The sequence below is a fragment of the Carassius gibelio genome, chromosome B17 (assembly GCF_023724105.1).
Source record: "Carassius gibelio isolate Cgi1373 ecotype wild population from Czech Republic chromosome B17, carGib1.2-hapl.c, whole genome shotgun sequence".
Taxonomy (NCBI): domain Eukaryota; kingdom Metazoa; phylum Chordata; class Actinopteri; order Cypriniformes; family Cyprinidae; genus Carassius; species Carassius gibelio.
This window is the reverse complement of record NC_068412.1, coordinates 18404968-18429433: the sequence shown is the minus strand read 5'-3', so window position 1 is coordinate 18429433 and position 24466 is coordinate 18404968. Positions and strand designations below refer to the sequence as shown.

Below are 24466 nucleotides of genomic sequence, written 5' to 3'. Positions count from 1 at the left end.
AGTGGGATAATTTAGCTGAGCATAATGTGATTTTCAGAATTAATTACTACAAATGTAATTAATTTATGCAAAAATAATTAATTAGTGTCCATAAGAAGCAGTGGACTCAGGTGAGTCAATAATCTGTGTAATGATGGATGAAGAGAAGACCTAAATGTCGCTGGAGAAGAGGAAATAAAGATAGAGGAAAATGAGAGATATCTAAAAGAAATATGTAAAGAAAAGCACAGGTAATTACTGCCCACTTAAAATTCTCCTGTCTCGCTCTAACAGCGGAAAGGATTTTCTCAGTTGGGTGAAATATGAGGGAATTATTCTGACCTGTAATTTTACAGTCCTCCAGTCTATCACCCACTAGGGTGGCCTTTATATTTTATTTCTTAAGCTCAGTGGGAATAAAAAAATTATATTTCTATGTGTCAGCAAGAGCTCATACAACACTCATGGACCAGAGCAGATTCATGTTGGTGTGAAATCAGGTCCATCATCATTATCATCAGCAGCAGTGCAGACTCTCTGTGAATGGATTTTGCAGCAGCTGCACAGGTGGCTGTCACAGGTCGACACACTGGACCCTTTAAATAGAATTCTCTCAAGGATTGGGCAACTAATTGCATTTGAGTCATAATAAGTGCCTCAGTGATTCTAAGTGAATGGGAACACCTCCTATGCAGTTCGCTTATTTTTCTTTCCCTTCTCCCGCCATTCTTCTCTTATCCTCATCGCCTGGATGAATTCAATATTCAAGGTGAAGTCATAGAAATGGCATCTAATTGGGAAAAATGGGAAATGAGTGAGGTAACTTAGCAGCACTTTTCTATAGATCTGGAAATGTTATAAGGTTGATTCAAAAGTGTAAATGCAAGAACTTCACAAAAATTCCAGTTTTTTGATCCTTTATTTCAAAATATGCACAAGGAGTAACATTAAAACATCTACAGTAAAAAGACAATGATATCTTTACATTTTGGTGCATCTGTTTATAATATTTACACAGGTAGACATAAGTACAAAAGTCATTACAAATTTGTTGATATTTTTATGCACACTTAATTGTGAGGGACTCAAAAGAGTGAATCTGATTACAATTGCATGAATTTTTCAGTGGCATGTATGATAAATAAATAATAGCGACATACAAGCCAATCACATAAGATCCCAGCAGAATCAAACTATAAATAGATACCTACAAAAAAAGAGACCCGAGTCAATCTCATCAAAATCCCTTTAATTACTGATCTCTAATCAGATTACGTCCTGTTCCTTCTGGCTTAATCACAGCTGCAGAAAGAAGCTTAGCCTGACATTAGATATGTGCTTTAATGCGCTTTCCATCAATACATAAAACAGTCAGTGATTTTATACAGAGTGGGCATGTGCAGAATGAAATGGTTTGCCTTTAGTTGTGTTTAGCACAGAGGCGCAAGATTCAGACACAGATGAATCACACTATGTGAAATAACAGGTGCTGACAGCTGACAATTGAGTTTCTCATGGCTCGATAAACGTTTTTAACACAGAAACCAAGCTGAGCGGTTATCTGTTTTCAAGAATAAATAAATCTAAACCGATTTCTCCCTACAGTTCTATTGATCTGTATATCCAGAGTCCCTCGACTGACAAGATATCAGGATACTGGTGGATATATATATGTGTGTGTGTGTGTGACTCAAATTGATTCATCAACTATATGTATTTTTCTCTTGTTCTACTAAAAGAAAGCCAGTGATTATGTTCCTCTGTCAGCAAAGATGAGAAAATTCAATTGCTTTGTCCATAACACATGCCTCTGCCTAATTTGACCACTGTTTTGGACTGTGTACTGTCCAAACATGACACAATCCTAAATGTCATCATGACCATTTAGGCTTGTGAGTTCCTGTGCAAATGTTGACCTCTGAACTTTGTTTGCACAGTTCGGGGTCACCCAGAGACAACCACCTCCGTTCTTTCCACCAGTCGTAGGGCCTCATGCATGCCGGCGGCTGACAGTCTGCGGTTAATATTGCGGTAACGGCAGCTGAGCAGGCTTCGGTAAGTGGTGCGTAAGTCACGGTTGAAGAAAGCGTAGATAAAGGGGTTAATGAGTGAGTTGGCGTATCCTAGCCACGACAGCGTTCTCTCCACCCACAGGGGGACACAGCTACACTCTGTTCCGCAGATGAAGGGCCGGGCCGTGGAGAGGAGAAAGAATGGAAGCCAGCAGACGGTAAATGCTCCAACCACAATCCCGAGCGTGGCCGCAGCCTTCTGTTCCCTCTTAAATATGGAGATGTTCCTGCGGTCCGAGTTCCACTTGCCCACTCCTCGCAGGAGTCGCGGCAGACGTGCACACTCTTCCACCTCCCTCTGCAGTTTTATTGCCACAGTTACGCAATCCACTTCCACATGTTCTTCCGCACCGTCAGCCTCTTCCCCTTCCACCTCATTCTCCTCTTCCTCCTCCTGTCCTGCACGAGGGAAACCGGTGATGGTGTGTTTGGCAGCGCTGAGCTTGGCTGCACGGTAGATGCGGTAATACATGACCAGCATGACAGTCATGGGAATGTAAAATGCAACAGCTGTAGAGTAAATAGTGTAGCCAAAGTCCTGGCTGATCAGACACACACGATCATCGTTCACGTTCTGTGCCCAACCAAAGAGCGGTGGCAAAGTGATTGATGCAGAAAGCAGCCAGACAGAAAGCACCATCTTGGCCATACACCAGCCGTTCTGTCTCACTGGGTAAGTTAGGGGTCTGGTGATGCCAAGGTACCTGTGATAGAGAGAAAATACAGTACATGGACACGTAAGAAGACAGGACTTTATTTAAAGTCATATTATCATGACAAAAAATTGCTTCAGCTATATATTATAATAAATATGTAATGGACTATTTTGTGCAATCAGTTTTAAGCTATTTGATTTAGACATTATCCAGTTTCTTTACTGGACTGATCAAAACAGTCAACACCCAAAAAAAGAATTTCTGCAACACAGCATGCCATTTCATTATAAAAATTCATGCCACACAGAGTTTCAAGACATTTAATTTAAAAGAAACCTACTTTATAGTAGTAGAACTGAATGTGTAATTAGAAACACTTTACAATATGGTTTAATATTTTGTTAACATCAGTTAATGTTCTAGAAACTAACAACAATTATAACAATTGTGTATAATTAAATAATTACATTATTTGGGAATTAAAATTCACTTAGATGAATAAAGGTTTATTTTAAGATAATATTCTTAAGTCAAACTTAAAAAAATCTAGGTGGATACTAATTTATGAATACACTTGTTCATTCTAAACTCATGTTTGTTTATGATAGATTATATAAAAAAAATCATTTTTAAATATATGCATTATACATTTATAATTTAAATTGTACTTGAGTTTAATTTAATTTTAAAAATATTAGTTTAAGTCATAAGTCATATTAACATAAAATTACAAATACTATAATAAGTACTGTTGATGTTAGTTCATGATATACCTAATAGATTCACTAATGATAACAATGTTATTGTAAGTGTTGTCAAATCTTTTTTCATGATCATTGATCATGATTATGATGATCAATAATAAAAAATAAACTCACCGGTCGATGCTAATAACGCATAGGGTCATGATGGACGCGGTGCAACACATCACGTCCATGGCTATAAACACGTTACAGAAGAACTTGCCAAAAATCCAGCGGCCACCGATCAGGTCCGTGATGCTGACGAACGGCATCACCGCGAGCGCAATGGAGAGGTCCGCGAGCGCGAGGGACACGATGAGATAGTTGGAGGGCTGCCGTAGCTTTTTCACGAAACACACGGAGATGACCACAAGCAAGTTCCCGCAGATGGTGATGAGCGTGAGCATGGTCAGCACACCACCGATCAGCACCTTCTCGACCTCTCCGTAGCTGAGGATCTGCTCCGCGCAGCGCGTGCCGTTCGCCACCTCCATCATCTCCAGAAGGATCGGGAAGCTAGAAGGCTTCATTTCCAAGGATCCGGAGCCCGCAGCCACTGCCACCTCTCCTGACTCGTGCGCAATTTTGAATAGGCGAGGGATAAGAACCTCGGAGATCATCATGCCGTTAGAAGTTTCCACGCTTGCACCTGTCTCAAGCGCGCGCTCCTCACCCATCAAGGATTTCATAGTTTCTCCGTGGCTTTGCGCGACAGTTGATCTGTTGGTATCAGCCAGCACCATGCCGTGCTTCTTTTATCCCTGAACTTTTCAGAGCGCTCGATGATGGCACGAGATCGCAACTGCGTGCGCAATGAGTGATGCGCATCCGATTAGCCTTTAGTCACTAACGCGCAGCTAATTTCTCTATTTTTAGATGAGATCGTTGATTTGTCTTTTATGCCTTTTTTATTCGTTCTAACAAAAACTGAGTGAGAGAGAATTTTTTCTTTTTTTTTAAGCATTAACGGGTGTAACCAAAGCTTTAGCAAACAGATGCAAGATGTCAGTCTTTTTTTCCCTCACCACACCAAATTTAAAATAGTCATGAATTGATAATGAATTGAATGGATTAACAAAATAGAGTTGTGTCTCTGATTTTACCATTTTATCTTCTGCAAATTAAAATAATTCCTGAATCTACTATTTCAAGAAAAAGATTGCTGGTGTTGCAACCCGAACTGGGTGGGTTTTAACACTAGTATTTAATAGATTTAATTATTTAATTACACTTTATTTATTTTTATTTAAAATAATAGCCTAACCACCAGGACAGTGTAATTGAAAACAGCACAAACAACTGAAATGCTTTTTTCACTACGATGTATAATCTGTCCCGTTTTTTGTAACAATTCATGGGCCAACAGAAGTTCTCTGGAAAGTCATGCTTTTTATTTTCAAAACTGTTCTGTTTCCAGTTTAGAAGAACATGATTCCACACCAACCAGCCGGGTCCGGGAAAACAGAATCGTTTTGTAAAGTGGAAATTTCATCCAGAAACAAGCTACACTGTCGCCTCCTAGTGACAAAATATAAAAACAGAGCAAAAGCGCTATTACCCGAGTGTGCACTGAATGCACGACTTCTCAGGTGCGCGCATAGCACACATATGAACTACAGTCAAGGGCAAAAGTTTTGTCAGTGACATAAATTTTTTGTTTTGCAAAGAGTGCATTGTTTCTAGATTATTGAGTGCTTTTTAAATAATTGGCTAAAGTTTAATTTTGAACTTTTCACAAAAAAAAAAACAAAAAAAAATTCACTAGCATACTAATTAGATTGTAAAAGCATTATGGTTGCTATAAATGGAAGGAAGAAGTGCTTCCAATCATTGTGTTCTTGTTAGCAGTGGTTACCTCCAAAGAAACACATGCGGCCATCATCACTTTGCATCAAAATGACCTCACATGCAAGGAAATTGCTGCAAACAATATTAAACCTGAAAGAACCATTTACCAGATCATCAAGAACTTCAAGGAGAGAGGTTCAACTGCATTGAAGAAGTCTTCAGCATGTCCCAGAGGGTCCAGCAAGCGCCAGGACCTTCTCCTCCTGAATAGTCAGCTACAGAATCCTGTCACCACCAGACCAGAGCTTGCTCAGGAATGGCATCAGGTCGGTGTGAGAGCATCTGTGTGCACGGTGAGGCCAAGGCTTTTGGACAACGATCTGGTGTCAAGAAGGGCATCAAAGAAGCTGGTCAAAGACAGACTGAAATTTTTCAGGAAGTAAAGAGATTGGACAGCAGAAGACTGGTGCAAAGTTATTTTCTCTGAAGCTCCCTTCCGACTGTTTGGGACATCTGGAAAGCTGATTGTTTGGAAAAGAAAGTCCTGTGTTGTATCAATAGTGAAGCATCCTGAGACCATCCATGTGGGTTGCTGCTCAACCAAGGGAGTGGGCTCTCTCATAATTCTGCCCCAAAAAACTGCCATGAATAAAGAATTGTATTAAAATATCCTGCGAGAGTGACTTCTTCCTTCTTCTTCCAACGATCCATGAGCAATTTGGTAATTATCCATGCATGATGGAGCACCAAGTCACAATGCAAAATTGAAGTGGCTTGAAGATCACTACATTGAAATTTTGGATCTGTGGCCATTCAAGTCAATTCAATTTGAGTTTATTTGTACTGTATAGCACTTTTTACAATACAAATCATTGCAAAGCAACTTTACAGAAAATTACATTTCTACAATATTTAGTAGTAGCTTATAAGTGGTGACTGTCAGTTTATGTGCATATGACAGGACTTTTCAGAAAAATTTATACAAGACATATACTCAACCAGACGATGAAATCTATTAACAGCAATTATTATGTAGCCATATTTGTTAGTTCTGTATGTTGTTTCAGGGTTAGCATCATCTGAGGTGCTCTGAGGGGTTTGCATCATCTTTCTATAAAATTGGGCTGTCCATGGCCAAATCCATGGCCATGCAACTCCCTGGATCTTAATCCCATAGAGAACGTGGTCAGTCTTCAAAAGGTGAGTGGACAAACAGAAGCCCACATATTGTGATCAGCTCCGATAACTAATAAGGCAAGAATGGATGCCAGCATGCCAGAGTAAACACTTTAAATATCCACTTAATATATTGTTTTAATTATAAATATAATACAAATAATAATAATTATTATTATTTTATTTATTTATTTTGCCAGTAAAAGCCTTTAAAACTTATATGCTTATTGTTTTTCAGTGTACCATAGAAACATGTTGATTAAAATGATACAGGGAACATCTGTCTAAATGTAAGAAAAGAAAACTTGGTTCTAAGAACAGTCAAGCATTGTACTTTTCCCCCTTAGGTGTGTGTGAATAAACAATTATTTTATAAAGTAATTGACAAATTATATGTAGGACATCATGTAGTACGGAAACACGTAAGTTGCAAAACTAGTTTGTTGTGCAAGTGTCCTCCTTCCTCCTATAGAGGGCAGCTAATACAAATTCACGTGCATTTTGTTTTCGTTGGGAGTCATGGCTTCAGGCGCTTGTGCAAGGCGCGAGCAGAGGTCTGGGCTTTTGAGTTCTGCAGATATCTACTCTTAAACAAATCTCTAGCAGCCATGATTGCCACATGCAGAAACATGGACGCCGCTCAAAATCTGGAAGACCGTCCTGAAACTGGATGTCTACAGGCAAGAGAGCGGCTGAGAGTGTCAGAGCTGCCTTTGTGAAACCACGTGGATTTGATCATTAAATTCTTCAGCTATGTAAAGGAGAAACCAGTTTATCAGATGTGTCCGCCCAGGTGACCAATGGATCTGTTTTATTAATGATGAAATCATACTTAAAGGGGCATATTCAAATGTATTCGAAATATATATATATAAGATTCTAACACATTTGTGTTCCTGTACCCCCCACCCCTTCACTGTGAACATGACTGCTGAGTGAGATCTATATGAGACAATGGTTGGTATCTAATCATATGTCAAGAGCGAGTTTTTCTCCATTTATGTAGAAAATAAGGGTTGAACACGGTTTGGCTTCAGGTGGGGAATCAATTATCCAAGTAACAACTTTATAAAAGATTAACTCAGCTGTCAAACATCAGATGAGCTTGTGTGAAAAACAGAATTTTGAAAGTTACATGTATTTAGGCTCCATTTGGAACCAACTGCCTTCTGTTTGACCAGTTCCGATGTGAAATTTGTTCTACACTCCTAAAGCATATTTGTTAGAAAATAGATTAATTGGCTAATTAAATGTGTCTTAATTTACAATAAATCAAGCAAAGAAAAACATAAGACTCATTAAAAACAATTACCGCTAATCAAACTGATTAAAATAATGTAGATAAGATTTGACAACATGTCATGTTGGACTAATTTAAACACTTTCTCTCATGACATGATTATAATACATCATCATAATGTATTAATTATGCATGGCGCACACAGTTAAAATAGTTTGGCCATTTATGTGCTCTTAAAGTATCATTTCTAAAATAAATGAGTGAAAAGAAAATGATCAGGGGCACAAGGCAGGAAGTGACGCATAGAAGAGAAGCAGGATAAAATGTCAATATAAAGATAAAAATCAGCCTGTGTATTAGACCGTGATGTTTATGTAGTAGGCCTATTTTGAAAAAGACTTTTTAGAACATCTTAACTGACAACACTGACACAGTGGAATTTTTTTGGCTTGAGTTAACTTCTTATTTCATTTTACTTTATTTTCTTTAAAATAAGTTAAAGCTTCTGTAGTTTTGTTTTACTATCAATTACCTTACTACTTGCTTTTAATTCACCGAAAAGTGTCTTAATGTCTTTTGAAAAAGACCATGACTAGGACTAGGATAATCTAGGCTTCATAAAATGAAATTATTAAGTTTGAGTATGTCATTTTCCACTGTACGTATCATATGCACAGAATTTAAATGAAAGGTATGGGTATGCTAATAAGACTTGCTAGCTAGCTGCCTAACATGTACGAATAAATTACAAAATGTAGCCTTTACTTTGTTGCCTTTGTTGTCTATTTGACAATTTTAGGCATTTCATATTGCTCATATTTCCCTTTGTTGTAATAATTACTTGTCACTGTGGGCATAGTTGTGGGAATAGCTCATGTCTGGTCACTCATAAAATACCTACAATGCGCTTCAATGTCTCCATTTAATTATTATCACAGTTTATTTATTACTTATTTATATGAATACTTATCAGTATTTATGTAATGTTATAGTATAGTAAAGAAAAATCTGCGTTTTCTGAATTTTTTAGTGAGTGTGAATCTAAAATCTCTAAGGTACCATCAGAGCCATGGCCCGGCGCTTTACTGTATGAAAATAAAAAAAGACTATTTTGATGGACAGTTTTTTTTTTTTTCAAAACAAAATGTCACATAGTTTGTTAAATAGTCATACATTTAAAAAAGTGTTAATTACTACATCCTTTTTAAGAGCATAAAAATCAGCCAGAGGACCCACCAATATGAACATTTAGCATATTATAACTTTTTGCATAGTGATGCAAAGTAACTTGTACCCATTTTCCACAATAGTTTCTATTCCCATTCAAGTCAGCTTCCCAAAATAAATCAGTTTGAATATCATGTTACTTTTCTGAGCAGGGCACAAATAATTAACACCTACAAATATACAAATATAGCAATATGCTGTGAGTGGCCACAGGTGAAATTAACTAGAGCTGTCTATAGCTGCATCTGGTCTGTTTTTCTCAACAAACCAAAACACACATTTCTGTTGGTTTATTTTTCTGTCTTCAGCTTTTGGAGACTGGTACCACTATAGGATGTCTAAAGCTGCCTTAAACATGGCCACTGAAACCTGTCCATTGAGCTGGGACGAGGGCGCTCTAAAACTATGTGTGTATCCCTGCATCCTGCAACTGTGCATACAGAATTGTCTTACCATCACAAAATACCCAGCTGTTGAACAACACTGAGTACTCAGACCAGTGCCTTATGAACATTAAGACACTTTAAATATAGACAAAACGGGTCAAGCCTATGCATGGGATAGTATCAAAAACAACAGTATTCTGTGTGTGCCCCATTTTAAAATAAGGTGGATGAGAAAAAATAACTAAAATAACAAAAGTCTTGTACTAAAAATGATTTTTTGTATATTAAGGAAACGTTGGATTAAAAAATGACTCTTGTTTAATTGAAAGTCATTGAAACATACACATATATTCCAGGAAGACTTGTAACTTCTTTTTCATTTTGACTGTAAGAATAATGCGGTCTATCTGCTGTGCTCAAAACAAAACTACCACATCAGATAAGAAGAGCTTATCACAAATTCCTGTATGAAAGACGTCATGCTTGGATTTCTGTGTTAATTATATAATAGTTAAACCATTTAAAAGCTATATGCATGATTAAAATGTTTAATAATTTATTTTAATTTTTTAGTATTTTTTTATTTATTTGTTTTCAGTTATTTGCTTATTTGATCGGACCCAATCAAATTTTGTGTGTGTGTATTTGTTTCATTGATTAAAAGCAAATTTTTAAATTTTCATTTGGCCTCATTACATTATGGGTGAGATGTCCGGTTCTCTCCTGGCTTTCCAAGAAGTTGAGGTCACTGATGTCACATTCGCTGCAGTTTCCCGAATGATTTGGCCCCTCTCAGTCCTGTAGCTATTTCAGCATGTATCTATTCTGAAAAGTACCGCCCACAGTACTTTCCAGAAATGTACACAGTGAATGAAATGACATTTGATGATGCAATTATTCTTTAACACTCTTTATTATTTGTCAGATATACTCTTCTGAAGCTAACTAAAAGGACTGACCAAAGTTAGTTACCACTGATTGGAGACTTGCCTCCGGTTAGTGTGGTGTTTACTTCTCTTTGCCACTCAGTATTACTTGTCAGTTACTCTTTTTCCCCATTAGGTGGCCAGGCCAGTTGAGAACAATCACCAAGAAAAAGCTAAATACATTTTCATCATAATTTAAAAAGCTAAATAAAATTTTCAATCATTTATAATTTCCACAAAACAAAACATTATTGAAATAAAGAATAGAAATAAATGTTTTTCTTCATTAACCTTTATTGCAGAATTGTTAGATTTGTTATTCTAAGTGGATGAGGTGGGAAAAGTATTTTTTTCTGCCATTTCGGAAACTTAGTAGGCTCTAAGATTGCATAAGGCGTGTAGGTTTGCCATTTAGGAATGTCTGCATTTGTTTATTTCAATATGAACTCACATCATAGAGATTTAAAACCAATTTATTTCAAATAACTTAGCCTGCATCACTTACATAAAATGTTATTTTGGTAAATAACGCACTAATTTGAAGCCTCCTTCGTCTTTCTCTTTCTAATGTCCTTCCTTACTCTCATGATACTTAGCCTACTTGACACCCGAGAACCACCAAACTGAAACTCCCCTTTGACCTCATTTACCCCACACACATAGGCTACATGCAGAGAAATCGCTTCAATTGCTACCCATTTAAATAATTAATTTGACGATAGATAGATAGATAGATAGATAGATAGATAGATAGATAGATAGATAGATAGATAGATAGATAGATAGATAGATAGATAGATAGATAGATAGATAGATAGATAGGCTACTATTATTAACACACAACATGAGTGGCACAGATGAACATACCGTACCTCGCAGACAAAAGGGAAATATACAAAGACATTCTCGAATAACTTGTTAGGAAAGATCGTTCTGTACTTTGATCTATTGTTAGCGATACGCCGTGGCTGTGTGAGTGCGCGTGCTAGGCTGTAAATCTGGTTCGTGGAGCCATTCTGGTGACGTCACGAGCCGGGTGTTTGACGGGGTGGCTGCCGCAGCGCCAGGACTGGAGAGTGGAAATATGACCGAAAGTGACCTCGATCACAGCCTGTGTTAGTGTTTTGCGCTCATCGTTTACGATTCGACACTCGTAAACACGCGATTTTATCATCGCTGCGGCTGTTTTTAGATAAAAATCCGTGCATTTGGCATAGTTCATTAGCCACGAGCCTTGTCTTATCTCAAGAGCGCGACACATCCAGCGCGTGTATGTGCTTTGAGGCTCGCCTCAAACCTTATTTCTGGAGCCGTGCGCTGTAGGCTTTTTCTGTGCATTGAAATATGGATAAGGCCAAATCAGTGATGGATCAGAAAGGATCGGGTCCTTGCTGCACAAACGGCATGCACAGGCCACTCCGGCGACAGCTGAGCAACGGGAGCTGCAGCCCGTTCAGTCCGACGGAGGATAATCTCCACCATCTTCACCACGACCCTCAAACCAACGGGTCCCCGCCCAAGAGGTGTCGGCTGCGGATGCGAATCGAGTCAGTGAGGAAAAACAGACCTCGTAAGTTTATAGTCAGACACCAGAGCTCAGCAGATAATATTTGTACGTATATGATTTCAGCAGAGTCTGATATGCAGTTATCCCAAAAGATACACTGGTAAGGACGTGTCCGTGTCAATGTTTAACACATTGAGTAATGGTTTATGGCCGTTTTTGTTAGGGTTAAAATTAATTTAGCCAGTGTAATGGTACAATATATTAGTTACCCTTAATAATGGGACAGTAACTGGCATTGGAAAAATGTATGTGCGAATTCACTTCTTGTAATGTTACAGATGTATCGACCTCAGGTAACGTAATAACGATTTTTGAGTCCAAAGTATGGGTTCAGAATCTTAAGGAATTTATCGATTTTTTTTAATTAAGTACTTTCGAGAAGAAAAAAAAGAACTGAAATGTTCATTTAATCTAATGTTGCCAAAATTGTGAGGTAACAAAATTCCAGAGAACAAGTAACGTTAGGTTTATAAAGTCCATACAAAAGGAGCTGACACATTTTTAGATAAAATACTGTAACTTAATCTCCGGTTCATTTAGCCCGATAAATCAGTAACTCTTGACTGATTCCGAAGTATTTTGTTTTGTTTCACTATAAATAATCGATTCAATAGAGTCATTTGTCCGGGAATTGGACTACATTGGAAGCACAATATATGTTTGTGATTCACCACCGACTCTTAACCGAGTCTTAAGAGTCATTGTTTCGAAAATAGGTCTACACCGGTTTCGTATGTTTTACGCTGTAGATTCAGTAGTATACCCTTGTCAGATTGGTTTAATGTGGCGTTCCGTTCGTATCAGCAAATGATGACATTACAGTTTTTAACGCTTCTCAAACGTATATAAAAATGAATCACTTCTGGCTTAAAAATGCATTCCCAAGCTACATACTGTCGTCTTTTCAGTGCCGTGTCTGTCTCGTGTTCCGAAGAGTGTGTTTTGTTTTGAAGAAACCTGTGAGACTGTTCTTCTCGCTCTCTGATTGGTCGTTGTGAAGTCAGGAGGTGTGCTGAAACCGCTGCTGATGGGAAGGCTCGATGCGTTTCGACCAATCAGCGCATGAGTTTTGTCTTCGCGTGGCCGGTTTAAAGGGCTAGACAGAAACGCCCCCACCCTCCACTATGCATCATTTTCCGCTTTTACTCACTTTTGCAAAGCGACTCTGAGAATTCAGCTTTTTACAGTGTAGTTATAATGCATTACAAGCCAAACTAGACTATTAATTGCGCTTTGCCTGTGTGCTCTCCTGCTGTTTGGGCTTTTTTTTGTTTGCACCTGAATATATTAGGATTACCAGTAAGATGAAGTTGAAGTGTTCAAGTAAGCCAGGTAAGACACCTCGTTCTTGTGTGATGTTGTAAAACATCCACTTTCTCTGAAATTTCTCTGATAGTAATTTTATTTCTTTGCAACATCCTCTGGTGACACTGTAAATGGATTAGATTTTTTCTTTGGTATTTACTAAAGCGCAGAAATGTTGTAAGACAAAGTGTCTTGATGTCAGGTTTACTTTGTGTTGCCAAAGGTAACAGCAGCAGAAAAATGAAAGCTTAATATAGAGTTCACACAGTTGAGTGAGTCTTTAGTTGTGTCAGACTGCATGCCAGGCCAGCTTGTCAACATTCCTCTGCTCCAGCTCTGTTTTGTGTGTGTGGTAACACTTTTGTTGCAGCATTTTTTATTGTTATTTTATCTATGCTCAACCCATGGTCATAGTGTTGGAATGTATTCTTACCACCACATAAGCAATATTTTAGAGTAGTGTATCAACCTTAGATTTTTTCAAAGATATTTTTATCTCTGTAGTCTGAAAGACTTGTATGACCTGATCGTTTGCATTTATTCATTTAGCAGACACCTTTGTCCAAAATGACAAATAAAAAATCCAAGAAGCGATTTATTATAAGGAGGCAATAACACAAGAAGTACTGTTTTTAAAACATTGTCCAGAATAGCACCAGCTAGAAGAAGGAGGGAAATAAGGATAGTAAAAACATGGAAAAGGAAGTTTAAATTGTTATTTTATCAAAACAGCAGGATGTTGAGTAGTTAAGTGCAAAGTTTTGGCCTGTCCCAGGTTTTAGTTCTTATGTTTCACACACCACAAGCACATAAAGCAGACTGGCATTAAATATTTGTGAATATAAAAAAACTATTATTATATTAGATTAGATTATTGTGTTTAAATGTATGTATATGAATATTTTGACTGCTTTTGAAGTAGGTAATACCGAGTGATTGTAGGTCTGACATTAATGTTGAATTTAGTGATGGCAATGTTTCCTCTGTTCTAGTTTGATGGGTGATTCAGGCTCAGTGGTCTTCATTCTTGCTCTTTTGCACAATCCCCTTCTCTTTCACATGGACACTCACTTTCTCGTTGGTCACATTCTCTCTCGCCACTTCTTTGCCTTTCCCAGCCCCTCACATGGACACCATGCCTGCCAATTTTCTCTCTCTCTCCGTCTCTCTCCCTCTTCATGCCTCGGTTAACTGGGGGAAGTAAACAGACCTTTCACCCACATGGGCTGTTTGATGTCATTATGTCAGACCACTGTCACACCCCCTGTTCACCTGCTGCTTCTGGCTCAGGTCATTCATGTCAGTGAAGAGGCAACATTGTTTCATTCCTGGCTGGGATGTTCTTCTGCATTTTTCACTTCAAATAACATTAATTACCCCTGTGTTTTTTAAAACTTTGGAAGCAAAGCACATGCATATTCATTTAGATGGGCTCTCGTCCACTTGATTTGCATTCTCTGAAATGAGAGCGAGGTCCAGAATGAGCCTCCCAGCATTCACCAACATCTATATTAGAGGGGGATAGAAGTGTGAGGGTCATTTGAGATGATGTTGTAGCAGAGAGCGTTCTGTTGCAGACAAGTCACCTGTGCAGCACCAGCTTAGTGTTTTATACCTGGAAGGTCAGATTGATCTGGGTGTACAAGGCTATTCGAGTTCAGATCTGTGTCCCTGACCTGCCCTGATTCTTCCAGTTTTCATTGGGGTCAGTCCAGTGAATGCCTGATGTAAGAGTCACATCAGTAATGATTACCAATGATTATATAAGACTTTCCCCCTGCTGCTTATAAGTCTGTTTCTCACCTGCTAAGCATCCTAGAGCAGCCATTTGCAGCCTCGTGGCTGTCTCCATGGTAACTGCCTGACTCTTCATCAGATGCTGCAGTGTTGCTTGGGGCAAGCAAGTCTCCGCTTCTCTTTAGCCGACCTGCTTGCAATGTTTGAATTAGCTAACTTGCTTTTACAAATTTGGGGTCGATAAGATTTTTTTAGATTAATCTAGATTAAAATGGCTCATTCGAATTCTACCGAAGGCATTCAGAATATGTGGTACATTAGAAAAGGGCTCATCTCCTGTTTCCAAAATGCATCACAGAGTGCTTGTAAAAGCTATAAACTAATTCCACATTGCACAAGGTCCAAACAACATTACGCCTGTTTCACACCAATGTTTAAGTTTTTTTCAAGTTTGTAGGTGTCAAGGTACAGAAACCAAATAATTAAATGTAAAATAGCACTGGATAGTCTTCAATGTAAAAATGAAATATACAATCAAACCTACATTTATTCAGACACCTTCAAAATGTCTCACATTATTACAGTTTTGCTATATATATCAAAAATTATACCTGGTGTCTGAATAATTTTTGGTTAGACTGTTAAAACTACAAAGTAATTCAGTCAAGAGCAGTGAGTAATTTTCATTTTCATTTTCTTGAATTAACATTACAGCAGCCAGTAGCTAAATTAGGCGCGGTCACTTTAAGAGACGATGAACGCATCCAATATAATACACATCCCATTTTTTTCCCTCAACTGTTTACTTTCACTTAAGAAATAATTGACAGTTTTTTCGAGCATAATTTCCAAGGTGGATATTTTGACATATTTTGTATGTATTTGTCGGCACAAGAGCAAAAATAAGCAAATTCGATGTTCAAGTGTTTTGAGACGCCTTTCGCTCGGTTCAGTGTCGCTGTCCGTGATACGCGGCTCTCTCTCTCTCTCTCCGCACCGAACACAGCGCGAGTAACCAGCTACTCTGTTCAGCTTTTCCGTGTCTTGTGTTTGGATGCTTTAATGTTTAAATCGACAAGCAGTAAGGCGTAAAAACATGTGAAAAATATTAGCTTTCGTGACGATGTGCAGGAGTGGCCGGTCAACTTTTCTGAGCATCTTTTTAGGCTGACCTCAGCCAGTCGGTTATATAAAATATCAAGGTGAAAGTCATCATAGCTCGCCTAGACCCAGCTCCCAACCCAACTTTGAGAATTGATTAACGGCGATATTTTTTTTTTATCGCCCGATAAGAGTCTCGCATTAACGCAGCACGTTAACGCCGATAACGGCCCACCACTAATATATATATATACACACACACACACACACACACACATATATTTATCAATGTTGTGGAAGCCATGGTGCTTTTTTTAGAATTCTTTGCTGAACAAAAAGTACAATAGAGCATAATTCTTTGTGAGAAAAAAATATTTTGAACGGTTGTTTACCTACTGCGAAAATATGGTCAGGTTGTTTTTCTTATGTTTTAACCCACCTTTCATTATTTATTGTGTACGTGAGGGTTCTTTAGAAGAGTTTATTTGCCAGTTCAGTTTATCTACTGTCTTATCTTTGGTACACAACTTATGCAATCATGTTGATCAGTCTCTTTATCTCTTTCTAGCCTTTCCATGGTTTGGAATGGATATCGGCGGTAGTTTAGTAAAGCTTGTTTACTTCGAGCCAAAAGACATCACTGCAGAAGAGGAGCAGGAGGAGGTGGAGAATCTGAAGAGCATACGCAGGTACCTCACCTCCAACACAGCCTATGGCAAAACTGGTGTCCGTGATGTACACCTGGAGCTACGCAACCTGACAATCTGCGGTCGCACAGGGAACCTGCACTTTATCCGCTTCCCCACCGCTGCCATGCACAGATTCATCCAGATGGGCAGAGATAAGCACTTCTCCAGCCTGCATACCACACTGTGTGCCACAGGTGGCGGGGCATACAAGTTTGAGAATGATTTCAGAACGGTAAGGAGATGTACCACAGCATGGCATTCAAACTGAACTGACAGTAAAATCAAATGGTTAATAAACAGCGGTGTGGAGTAGTATATTGGACCAATGAGAAGTGTGTGTGTCTGTGTATATAAATAAATACTAAATACTATGCTCTTTTTATTTATTTAGAATTAAATAGCCTACTGTTCAAAAGTCTTTTTAATTTTATTATATATATATATATTTAAGCCTTTGATATAAGCAGTCTCTTATGCTCCGCAAGGCTGCATTTACTGCATTATAAAAACAGTAAAAACAGAAATAATGTGAAATTATAACATTCAAAATATGTTTATATACATACGAACGTTTATAATTCCATTTTATTAAGTATTAATTTGTTAATTAAATTAAAGTATTGATAAAAGATAAATCTTACTGACACACATTTTGAACTTGTATATATATCTTGTTTTTTATTTATTTATTAATTTAATTTATTTTTTAATCAAGACAGATTTAAATGTATTGCTTTTTGTATTGTGTTTAGGACACAGTGTTACTTTTAAACTGACCTTTAAAAAAATGGTTTGGTAATGAAGTCCAAACTGCTCAATGGAAAGGCTATGCAGTTTTTTCATTAATAAAAGTATGTTCAAGAAAAAATCTGGATATATGTTTAAGGGAATGAAATGTGTACATTTCAGAGCAATGAGTAGTCATGAATCCTTCTTTTTTTTCTTTGTAGATGGCAGACCTTGAGCTGCTGAAGTTGGATGAGCTTGATTGCCTAATCCAGGGTCTGCTGTACATTGACTCGGTCGGTTTTAACGGTCATCCTGAGTGCTATTACTTTGAGAACCCCTCCGACACACAGAACTGCATCAAGAGACCCTGTTGTCTTGACAACCTTTTTCCCATGTTGCTGGTCAACATTGGCTCGGGCGTCAGCATTCTGGCAGTCTATGCAAAAGATGATTACAAAAGAGTGACGGGCTCCAGGTCAGCACAGCTGAGCACTTTGCACCATATAGAAGAAACCTACAAATAGGAGTGTCAGTAACATGGCCAGACTTTGCCAGACAATAAAGTTTATTAACAATTACAATTTATTTGGCAGATTCTAAAGCAATTTCGAGTGCATTACACAATAACTACATTTACATTCAATAACTACAGTGTGTGATAAAATTAGTATTTTGGTTTCATCCATTTGTTTCCAAAAGAAATTCACATAGGGATGTTTTATTATTGATAACTGCATTAAAAAAAAATACAAAATACTGGTTGTAATTTACATTTATTCAAAAATATATAGCTTATTCTGTATTCTCTATGAGCAATTTTTGTTGAGATCCATCCACACCATGGAGCTTTTATCTTAAGATGTCCCTCTCCAGCATGAAATATGAGTTTACATTTGCCGTTTGGTAACCACATGAACTTGATTGTTTCCTCATCAATCAAGGACATAGAATCAAAAGCCTGTTAGAAGCACAAGAACACAATCACCTCCTGCCGTGTTTATTTTTCCCTTTGAAACATGAGATTGAGTCATCTTCAGATGTGACTGACAACAGAATAGGTTGTGAAGTTCACTGTCAGTTAACAGATGAGCGTTTTAAATGTGGTTGTGCCAGAATGGAACAGCCGTTCTGTCGTGATTGACAGATGGGAGGAGATTTGTCAGCAGTAGTTAAAGCTTTTGTGCAAATCTGTCCCACTTGCAGGAGGATCAGGAGCTATTACTCAAATTTGACAAACCTCTGTGTGTGTTTTCCTGTCAATTTGATCCTGTTCAGTTTAGTCATTTCTACCTTATTCATTTACACTACATGTCAAAGGTTTGATGATTTTAATTCAAATGATTTAATGTTTATATGCTCACCAAAACTGCATTTGTTGGATTAAATACTGTACAATAAGTAGTAGTGTGGAAAATTGTTACAAGTCAAAGTAAGTTTTTAAACTATTTTTTCCATTTAAATATATTTTAAAATGTAATTTAATCCTTTGACAGCACTGTCTTCAGTGTCTTATCATCAATATTTAAAACAGCTTTTGCTGCTTTGATAACAAATACCGCCCCCCCCCCCAAACAACAGCTTTTATTTGAAATGTGATTTTTATTAAAAAATTTTTTTACTTTTGTAAATGTCTTTATTGAAACTTTTGATCTTTATTGTAACTAAATACGTCCTTGCTGAATAAAAATACTTTCTTACCCCAAACGTTTTCATTTTAGTTAATAGCTTCCAAACAAATATTAAGCAACACAGCTGTTTAAAATATTGATAATAAGACTTGTATCTTGAGCATCAAATAAGCTTATAGAATGATTTCTGAAGGAGCATGTGACACTGAAGACTAAGGGCTGCTGAAAATTCAGGAATAAATTGCATTTTAAAATATATAAAAATAGAAAACAATCATTTTAAAATGGCAATATTTCACAATATTACTATTTTTCTGTATTTTTAATCAATTTATTTAAATCAAATAAATGCATCATTGGTGAGAATAAGAGACTATTTTCAAAAACATAAAATCTTAATTATTCTAAATTTTTGGTCGTGTATGTGTGATATAAGGTATGATGTAGACTTTGCTTTGTGTTGCAGTTACCACAACACTTGTTACTTGTCTCCTTTTGTAAGCTGGCCTGTTTGCAACCTTGGCCATAGGCACATAGTTTAAATTGTTGTCACAAGGTCAAATTGTATGCATTTATAAATGCACTTGTGCATTTCAGATTTGGCATGTAACCATGTTTTTATTTTTTTATTTTTTTTTGTGCTCTTTTTAGTCTTGGTGGAGGGACGTTTTTGGGACTCTGCTGCCTGTTGACGGGTTGTGAGACATTTGAAGAGGCCCTTGAAATGGCCAGCAAAGGGGACAGCACCAACGTGGACAAACTGGTGAAGGACATCTATGGAGGTGACTACCAGCGCTTCGGCCTACAAGGGTCTGCGGTGGCTTCAAGGTACAAAAGACACTCAGTGTTTGTGTGCGTGGTGTCAGATGACAAAGATCCACAAATAAAATGCGATGCTTCTGAGCTGTATTTATGGGGTCTTGCGTGTAGGCTTATCTGTTTCATGTGACACAAACACATGAGATCCCAATTCCTTTACATGGCTATTTGAATTTACACTGCTGTTTAAAAGTTTGCCATCATTTGCTTTTTCCCTTTTTTTTAAAAAATAAATTAATACTTTTATTCAGCACAGATGCATTTAATTAATTAAATCAGGAAACTAGAGACATTTATAACCTTATAAATCATTATTTGTGTACCTATAAAATTATTTATACATTTCAATCTATATTTATTTTACTGTTTTTTTGTTTTTGTTTTTTTTTTTATCATAGATGCATAGTCTATAGTAATTGTACATTAAATTATTGGGAGTCCCATAGGACTTTTGCATTATCCAGCTTTATGTTATTATGCAACAGGAATGCAGCTTCTTCTGAGTGTCTGATAAGTGGATATGTTTCTTGTTTTTTTATTATAGCTTTGGACACATGATGAGCAAAGAGAAGAGGGAGAGTATTTCTAAAGAGGACTTGGCCCGAGCCACGCTCGTCACAATTACAAATAACATTGGCTCCATCGCACGCATGTGTGCAGTTAATGAGGTGTGTGTGTGTGTGTGTGTGCAGTCAGCAGCAGCTGTGAGCATCTGTCTGGCCACTCTGGGCTTCTCTACAGTGTTGCCTTGTAGCCTGGTGATCAAGCAGCATTGTACAGGGCTTTCAGGGTGTACAGAACATCATCAGAGCAGAAACTCCCAACAATATGCAGAGAATACATGATTTTATCACATTAGCTACTATCTATGAAGTGCATAGTGCTTTTACTTTTATCAAAAACACCAATTTGAGCACCTCCTATAAAAAGTCCATAAAACAAATAGCTTGTGCCGGGACTCCCCCTGCTGGTGCTGCAGGAAACAACCTAATTTAGAGTTATAAACCGACCCACATGAAATATACAGTAGGCCTGCAGCAGTACTCAGCACTCATTTTAACTAATAGAATATTTTTTGAATCTGTTCCACAGGATTCTGTACATTTTCTATCAAAATGAGTGCAGAAAATGTGAAAAACATGCACGCATTCTATCCGGGCCTAGTCATGCTGAGCGATGTTTCTGTTTTGTCCTGTAGAAAATCGAACGGGTTGTGTTTGTGGGGAACTTTCTACGTATAAACACTGTGTCGACCAAGCTTCTTGCCTATGCTATGGACTTCTGGTCCAAGGGCCAGCTGAGGGCCCTTTTCCTGGAACATGAGGTAATTCTCTCTCTGTTTTAATAATTTATTTTTAATCTGTTGGATTTATTTTCTCAAAATGAAGTACACTATATTTAAAAAGACTGAGGTCTGTGAAATATGTTAATGTTTTTTATTTAAAACATACCACAAAGTTTCTTATGCTCACCCAGGCTGCATTTTTTAATCTTAAATATATTGAAAACAGTAATATCATGAAATACTATTACAATTTAAAACAACTTTTCTATGTGAATGTATTTTAAAATGACATTTATTTGTGTTATGGCAAAGCTGAATTTTCAGTAGTCATTACTCTAGTTCTCAGTATGATTCTGATATTACAGATATCACATTATTATTAATGTTGGAGAAAAAGAAATACTGGAACCAAATTTTTGAAGTAGTGTATAACAGTGAAAATTCTCAGAATAATTTATCTTCTACAGTGGTAGTTTAATGAAAACATGTATGTTTATATGTACACTTAAACGTGTGTATGTGCGATTCAGGGATACTTTGGAGCTGTTGGTGCTTTTCTAGAACTGCTGAAGTCGTCTGATGATGCATAAAGGAAAGATATCATCATCATCTCTGATGATCCAGAAACTGCGTTAAGACTTCTACACAGAAGCTCCAACAGGAAAACTGGAACACTGGGAAATTTAAATGAAGCCATTATAGTAATTAACCTGTAAATAGCCTTTAAAATAAGATTCTAAACATTATTTTTATCAGTAACTTAGTCTCCCTCAAGACTGCTGACGGTAGCGTAACCTTATTGCTAATTTGTTTTCTGCTTGTTTTTGTTGTTGTTTTCATTTTGTAATGATTGTAAATATTGTGTAGTGAACAGGGAGAGTTTATTGATGGCCAAAACTTGCCCTTTTAAAGTTTTGCTATTCTTGTCATGCCCACCAGCTGAGAGAGTATTCGGCATGAACTGGTTTCGGTTTTCAGGCCTGGTTAAATGATTTTTGTGTTAAACTGCTGTTCAGACCCAAAATGATGTATGACGCACCATTCTAGTTCATTTTTAAGCCACGGGTGCTATGTTAGATGTGTGCCGACTGACAGGAATCCTCATAGTAAAGAAAAGACACTGGGCTCTATACAGCATAGAGCAACCTTTTTCCGGTTGCCTCTCCTTTCACTTTTCCTCTTCGCTACAGTTAAGAGTTTTATATGCGTTTATGCATTAAATTAATTTTAAACAGGAATCAGTCCACTTTCAGAATTATATCAGAATGGTTTAACTTTTTAAAGATGTATTTACGCTGAATCACACAAAGCCTTTATTTGTAAAATGATACACAGAAAGCTCAGGGTGTCACTAATATGTGAAAGGGAATTCGGTGGGACCAAGTGGCCAGTCTGACACGCACTTCAGATAGAAAGCTCCCCTAAAATCCCACATTTTTGTCCTCTTTGTCCAACTTTGCCTCTTTTTCATCCTGCCTTTTTCCATTCTTTTTCCTGTCTAAACCAGAACTAATTTTTTTTCTGGATGTACACAGTTATATATATATTCCTGCTCTTTGGTTGCCTTCCTCTTATCTAGAATGGTACTAGAGTACTCAAAGTTGCTGTGTGATGACAAAACAGAAAGATTAAGTCAGTATGACACAGCAGTTACCCACAACCCCCCGTTCCTCAGTATTCAAATATCAAACATGTTTAGACAGTTCTAAGACTCAGCCGTTGTGTTTTCATTGTAGTGCCAAACTGAGACTGGGAGAGGTCAAACCAGACAGCCTGCCAATGCCAGTATTCCTGCTTTACCAGGCCATGTACCACATTACTTCTCCTAAAAGTTGCCTAGCATTAGAGTATTTCTAAAATCTTTCTAAGTCCAATATCATATGTCATTAAAAACAAAAACACCACTCCCTTACTAGTTAACTCTGTTGTTCAATTCTCCTTGCTGTCTTTCTCGCCTTCTATGTGATTTATCTGTTCTTTTAACCTCTGCGGCTGTTTTAGGTTGTGTTTTTATTTTATTGTATTTAATTTTTTTTGTTATTTCAATTCTGAATTAGATTTTGGGGACCTCACATGTCAATCGCAAACTACTTTTTTTTTTTTTTTACAAATTTTTTTTATATACATTTTCTTTATTTTTATTTCATAAAATCAAACGATAAAAAATGTATGTTTGAAAATTTTTTATACCTTTATAATTAATTATGGCTTTGGTTGGCCTTGTACATTTTGCATTAAATTATTGGATTTTTTTTTTTCCAGGTTTTTCTTTTTTTTTTTTAACTGGATTTTTTTTTTTTTTTTTTTTTTTTTAGAAAATTATCAGGTTTTAAACTCCTCATTCTAAATTAGTTTGTATACCATACAGTGTATCAATATGAGAGCTGAATGCTGAATGGATAATTAACATCGATGAAGATAGTACGTTTATGGTACTGACAAATTGTTCTTTCCACAATCTTAGTCAGATGCAAGTATTTTTTTTTTTAAGTATTCAAGCCTGTGTAATTGCACTGCACAATTCTATGCTACACGTAAAGCTGTCATTCATTTTGCATTAGACTTGAATCCACACAACACAGCTTCATGTTTTGCAAACTTTGGTAAGGTTTGAAGTAACTTTTGTTGTCATGCAAGTAAGAAATAAAACCAGCTGCCAGTTACAGCAGTTTTGTTTAGTAAGGAATCCACAATCCACAGATGTTAAAGTTTAAAAGCAGTATTAGTCTATATCACAGACGGTTGTACTAATACAAATCCTTATTTAGATCATTTTAATGTATTTGGTTCTCTCCCCCTTTAAATGGTGACCCTTCACTCTTGCTATGCATTTAAGTCAGTTACGCTAAATGTTGATTGCTGAAAGCAGCTTGGTTAAGAGAGCTGCTTGTGTCCTGCTTGCCACTTTTGTCAGTAACACTGTTATAAAGAGTGAAAATGGGCTTTTGACACACAATGGGTATCTTGGAGTTTTCTTTTAATTCCTACTGACATTTTTAAACAAAATTATACTATGAGTTGCTTGTTTGATGATTCTTGGATACTTTGTGCTGTTATTATTCGATTGTACAAACATGTCAATATTACTGTCTTTGTTTTTCATTTCTCAGTTGTCATTAAAGCCACACTGTGTTGAAATATGTGGCTTTGTTAAAAAAAAAGAGAGAGAGATTTGATGTCTGTGTGATTGACTGGGTATAATTGGAAGCAATTATGCATAGACTCAAGAAAGGACATTTTAAAGAATAATAAAGTTTAAAAACAAAAAATTAATTTGTTGGTTTTTTTTTTCAATTGTCACCCATTTTAAAATGCTTACAATTAATAATGAAGACAAGAAGTACACAAGTTTGTGCAAATCTTAAAAAAAAAAAAAATATATATATATATATATATATATGTCTTATCACGGT

General features: G+C 36.9%; 2 protein-coding genes across 3 annotated transcripts; one reads left to right on the top strand and one right to left on the bottom strand.

The window, feature by feature from the left end:
• Window positions 1–895: 895 nt before the first annotated feature.
• Window positions 896–4299, bottom strand: LOC127976517 (5-hydroxytryptamine receptor 7-like). The gene is made up of 2 exons (XM_052580977.1): window positions 3586–4299; window positions 896–2755 (listed from the first exon to the last, which is right to left on the bottom strand). Exons 1-2 carry the CDS (start codon window positions 4191–4193, stop codon window positions 1924–1926), a joined length of 1440 nt encoding a protein of 479 aa, XP_052436937.1. The 5' UTR covers window positions 4194–4299; the 3' UTR covers window positions 896–1923.
• A 6651-nt stretch (window positions 4300–10950) lies between these two features.
• pank1a (pantothenate kinase 1a) lies at window positions 10951–24326 on the top strand. Of its 2 annotated transcripts, none has more exons than XM_052579764.1 (7): window positions 10951–11763; window positions 16472–16824; window positions 17543–17796; window positions 19601–19777; window positions 20313–20436; window positions 20967–21092; window positions 21584–24326. In XM_052579764.1, exons 1-7 carry the CDS (start codon window positions 11538–11540, stop codon window positions 21641–21643), a joined length of 1320 nt encoding a protein of 439 aa, XP_052435724.1. In that variant the 5' UTR covers window positions 10951–11537; the 3' UTR covers window positions 21644–24326. The 2 variants fall into 2 exon arrangements, with proteins under 2 accessions (XP_052435724.1, XP_052435725.1); XM_052579765.1 differs by lacking the exon at window positions 10951–11763 and adding an exon at window positions 12863–13092.
• The last annotated feature ends 140 nt before the right edge of the window (window positions 24327–24466 follow it).

Coding starts and splice junctions, on each gene's coding strand:
- LOC127976517 (XM_052580977.1), bottom strand. CDS start 4,193: ATGGTGCTGGCTGATACCAACAGATCAACTGTCGCGCAAAGCCACGGA. Junction 2,756..3,585: donor TGCGTTATTAGCATCGACCG/GTGAGTTTATTT, acceptor TCTCTATCACAG/GTACCTTGGCATCACCAGAC.
- pank1a (XM_052579764.1), top strand. CDS start 11,538: ATGGATAAGGCCAAATCAGTGATGGATCAGAAAGGATCGGGTCCTTGC. Junction 11,764..16,471: donor AGTGAGGAAAAACAGACCTC/GTAAGTTTATAG, acceptor ATCTCTTTCTAG/CCTTTCCATGGTTTGGAATG. Junction 20,437..20,966: donor GCATGTGTGCAGTTAATGAG/GTGTGTGTGTGT, acceptor TTTGTCCTGTAG/AAAATCGAACGGGTTGTGTT.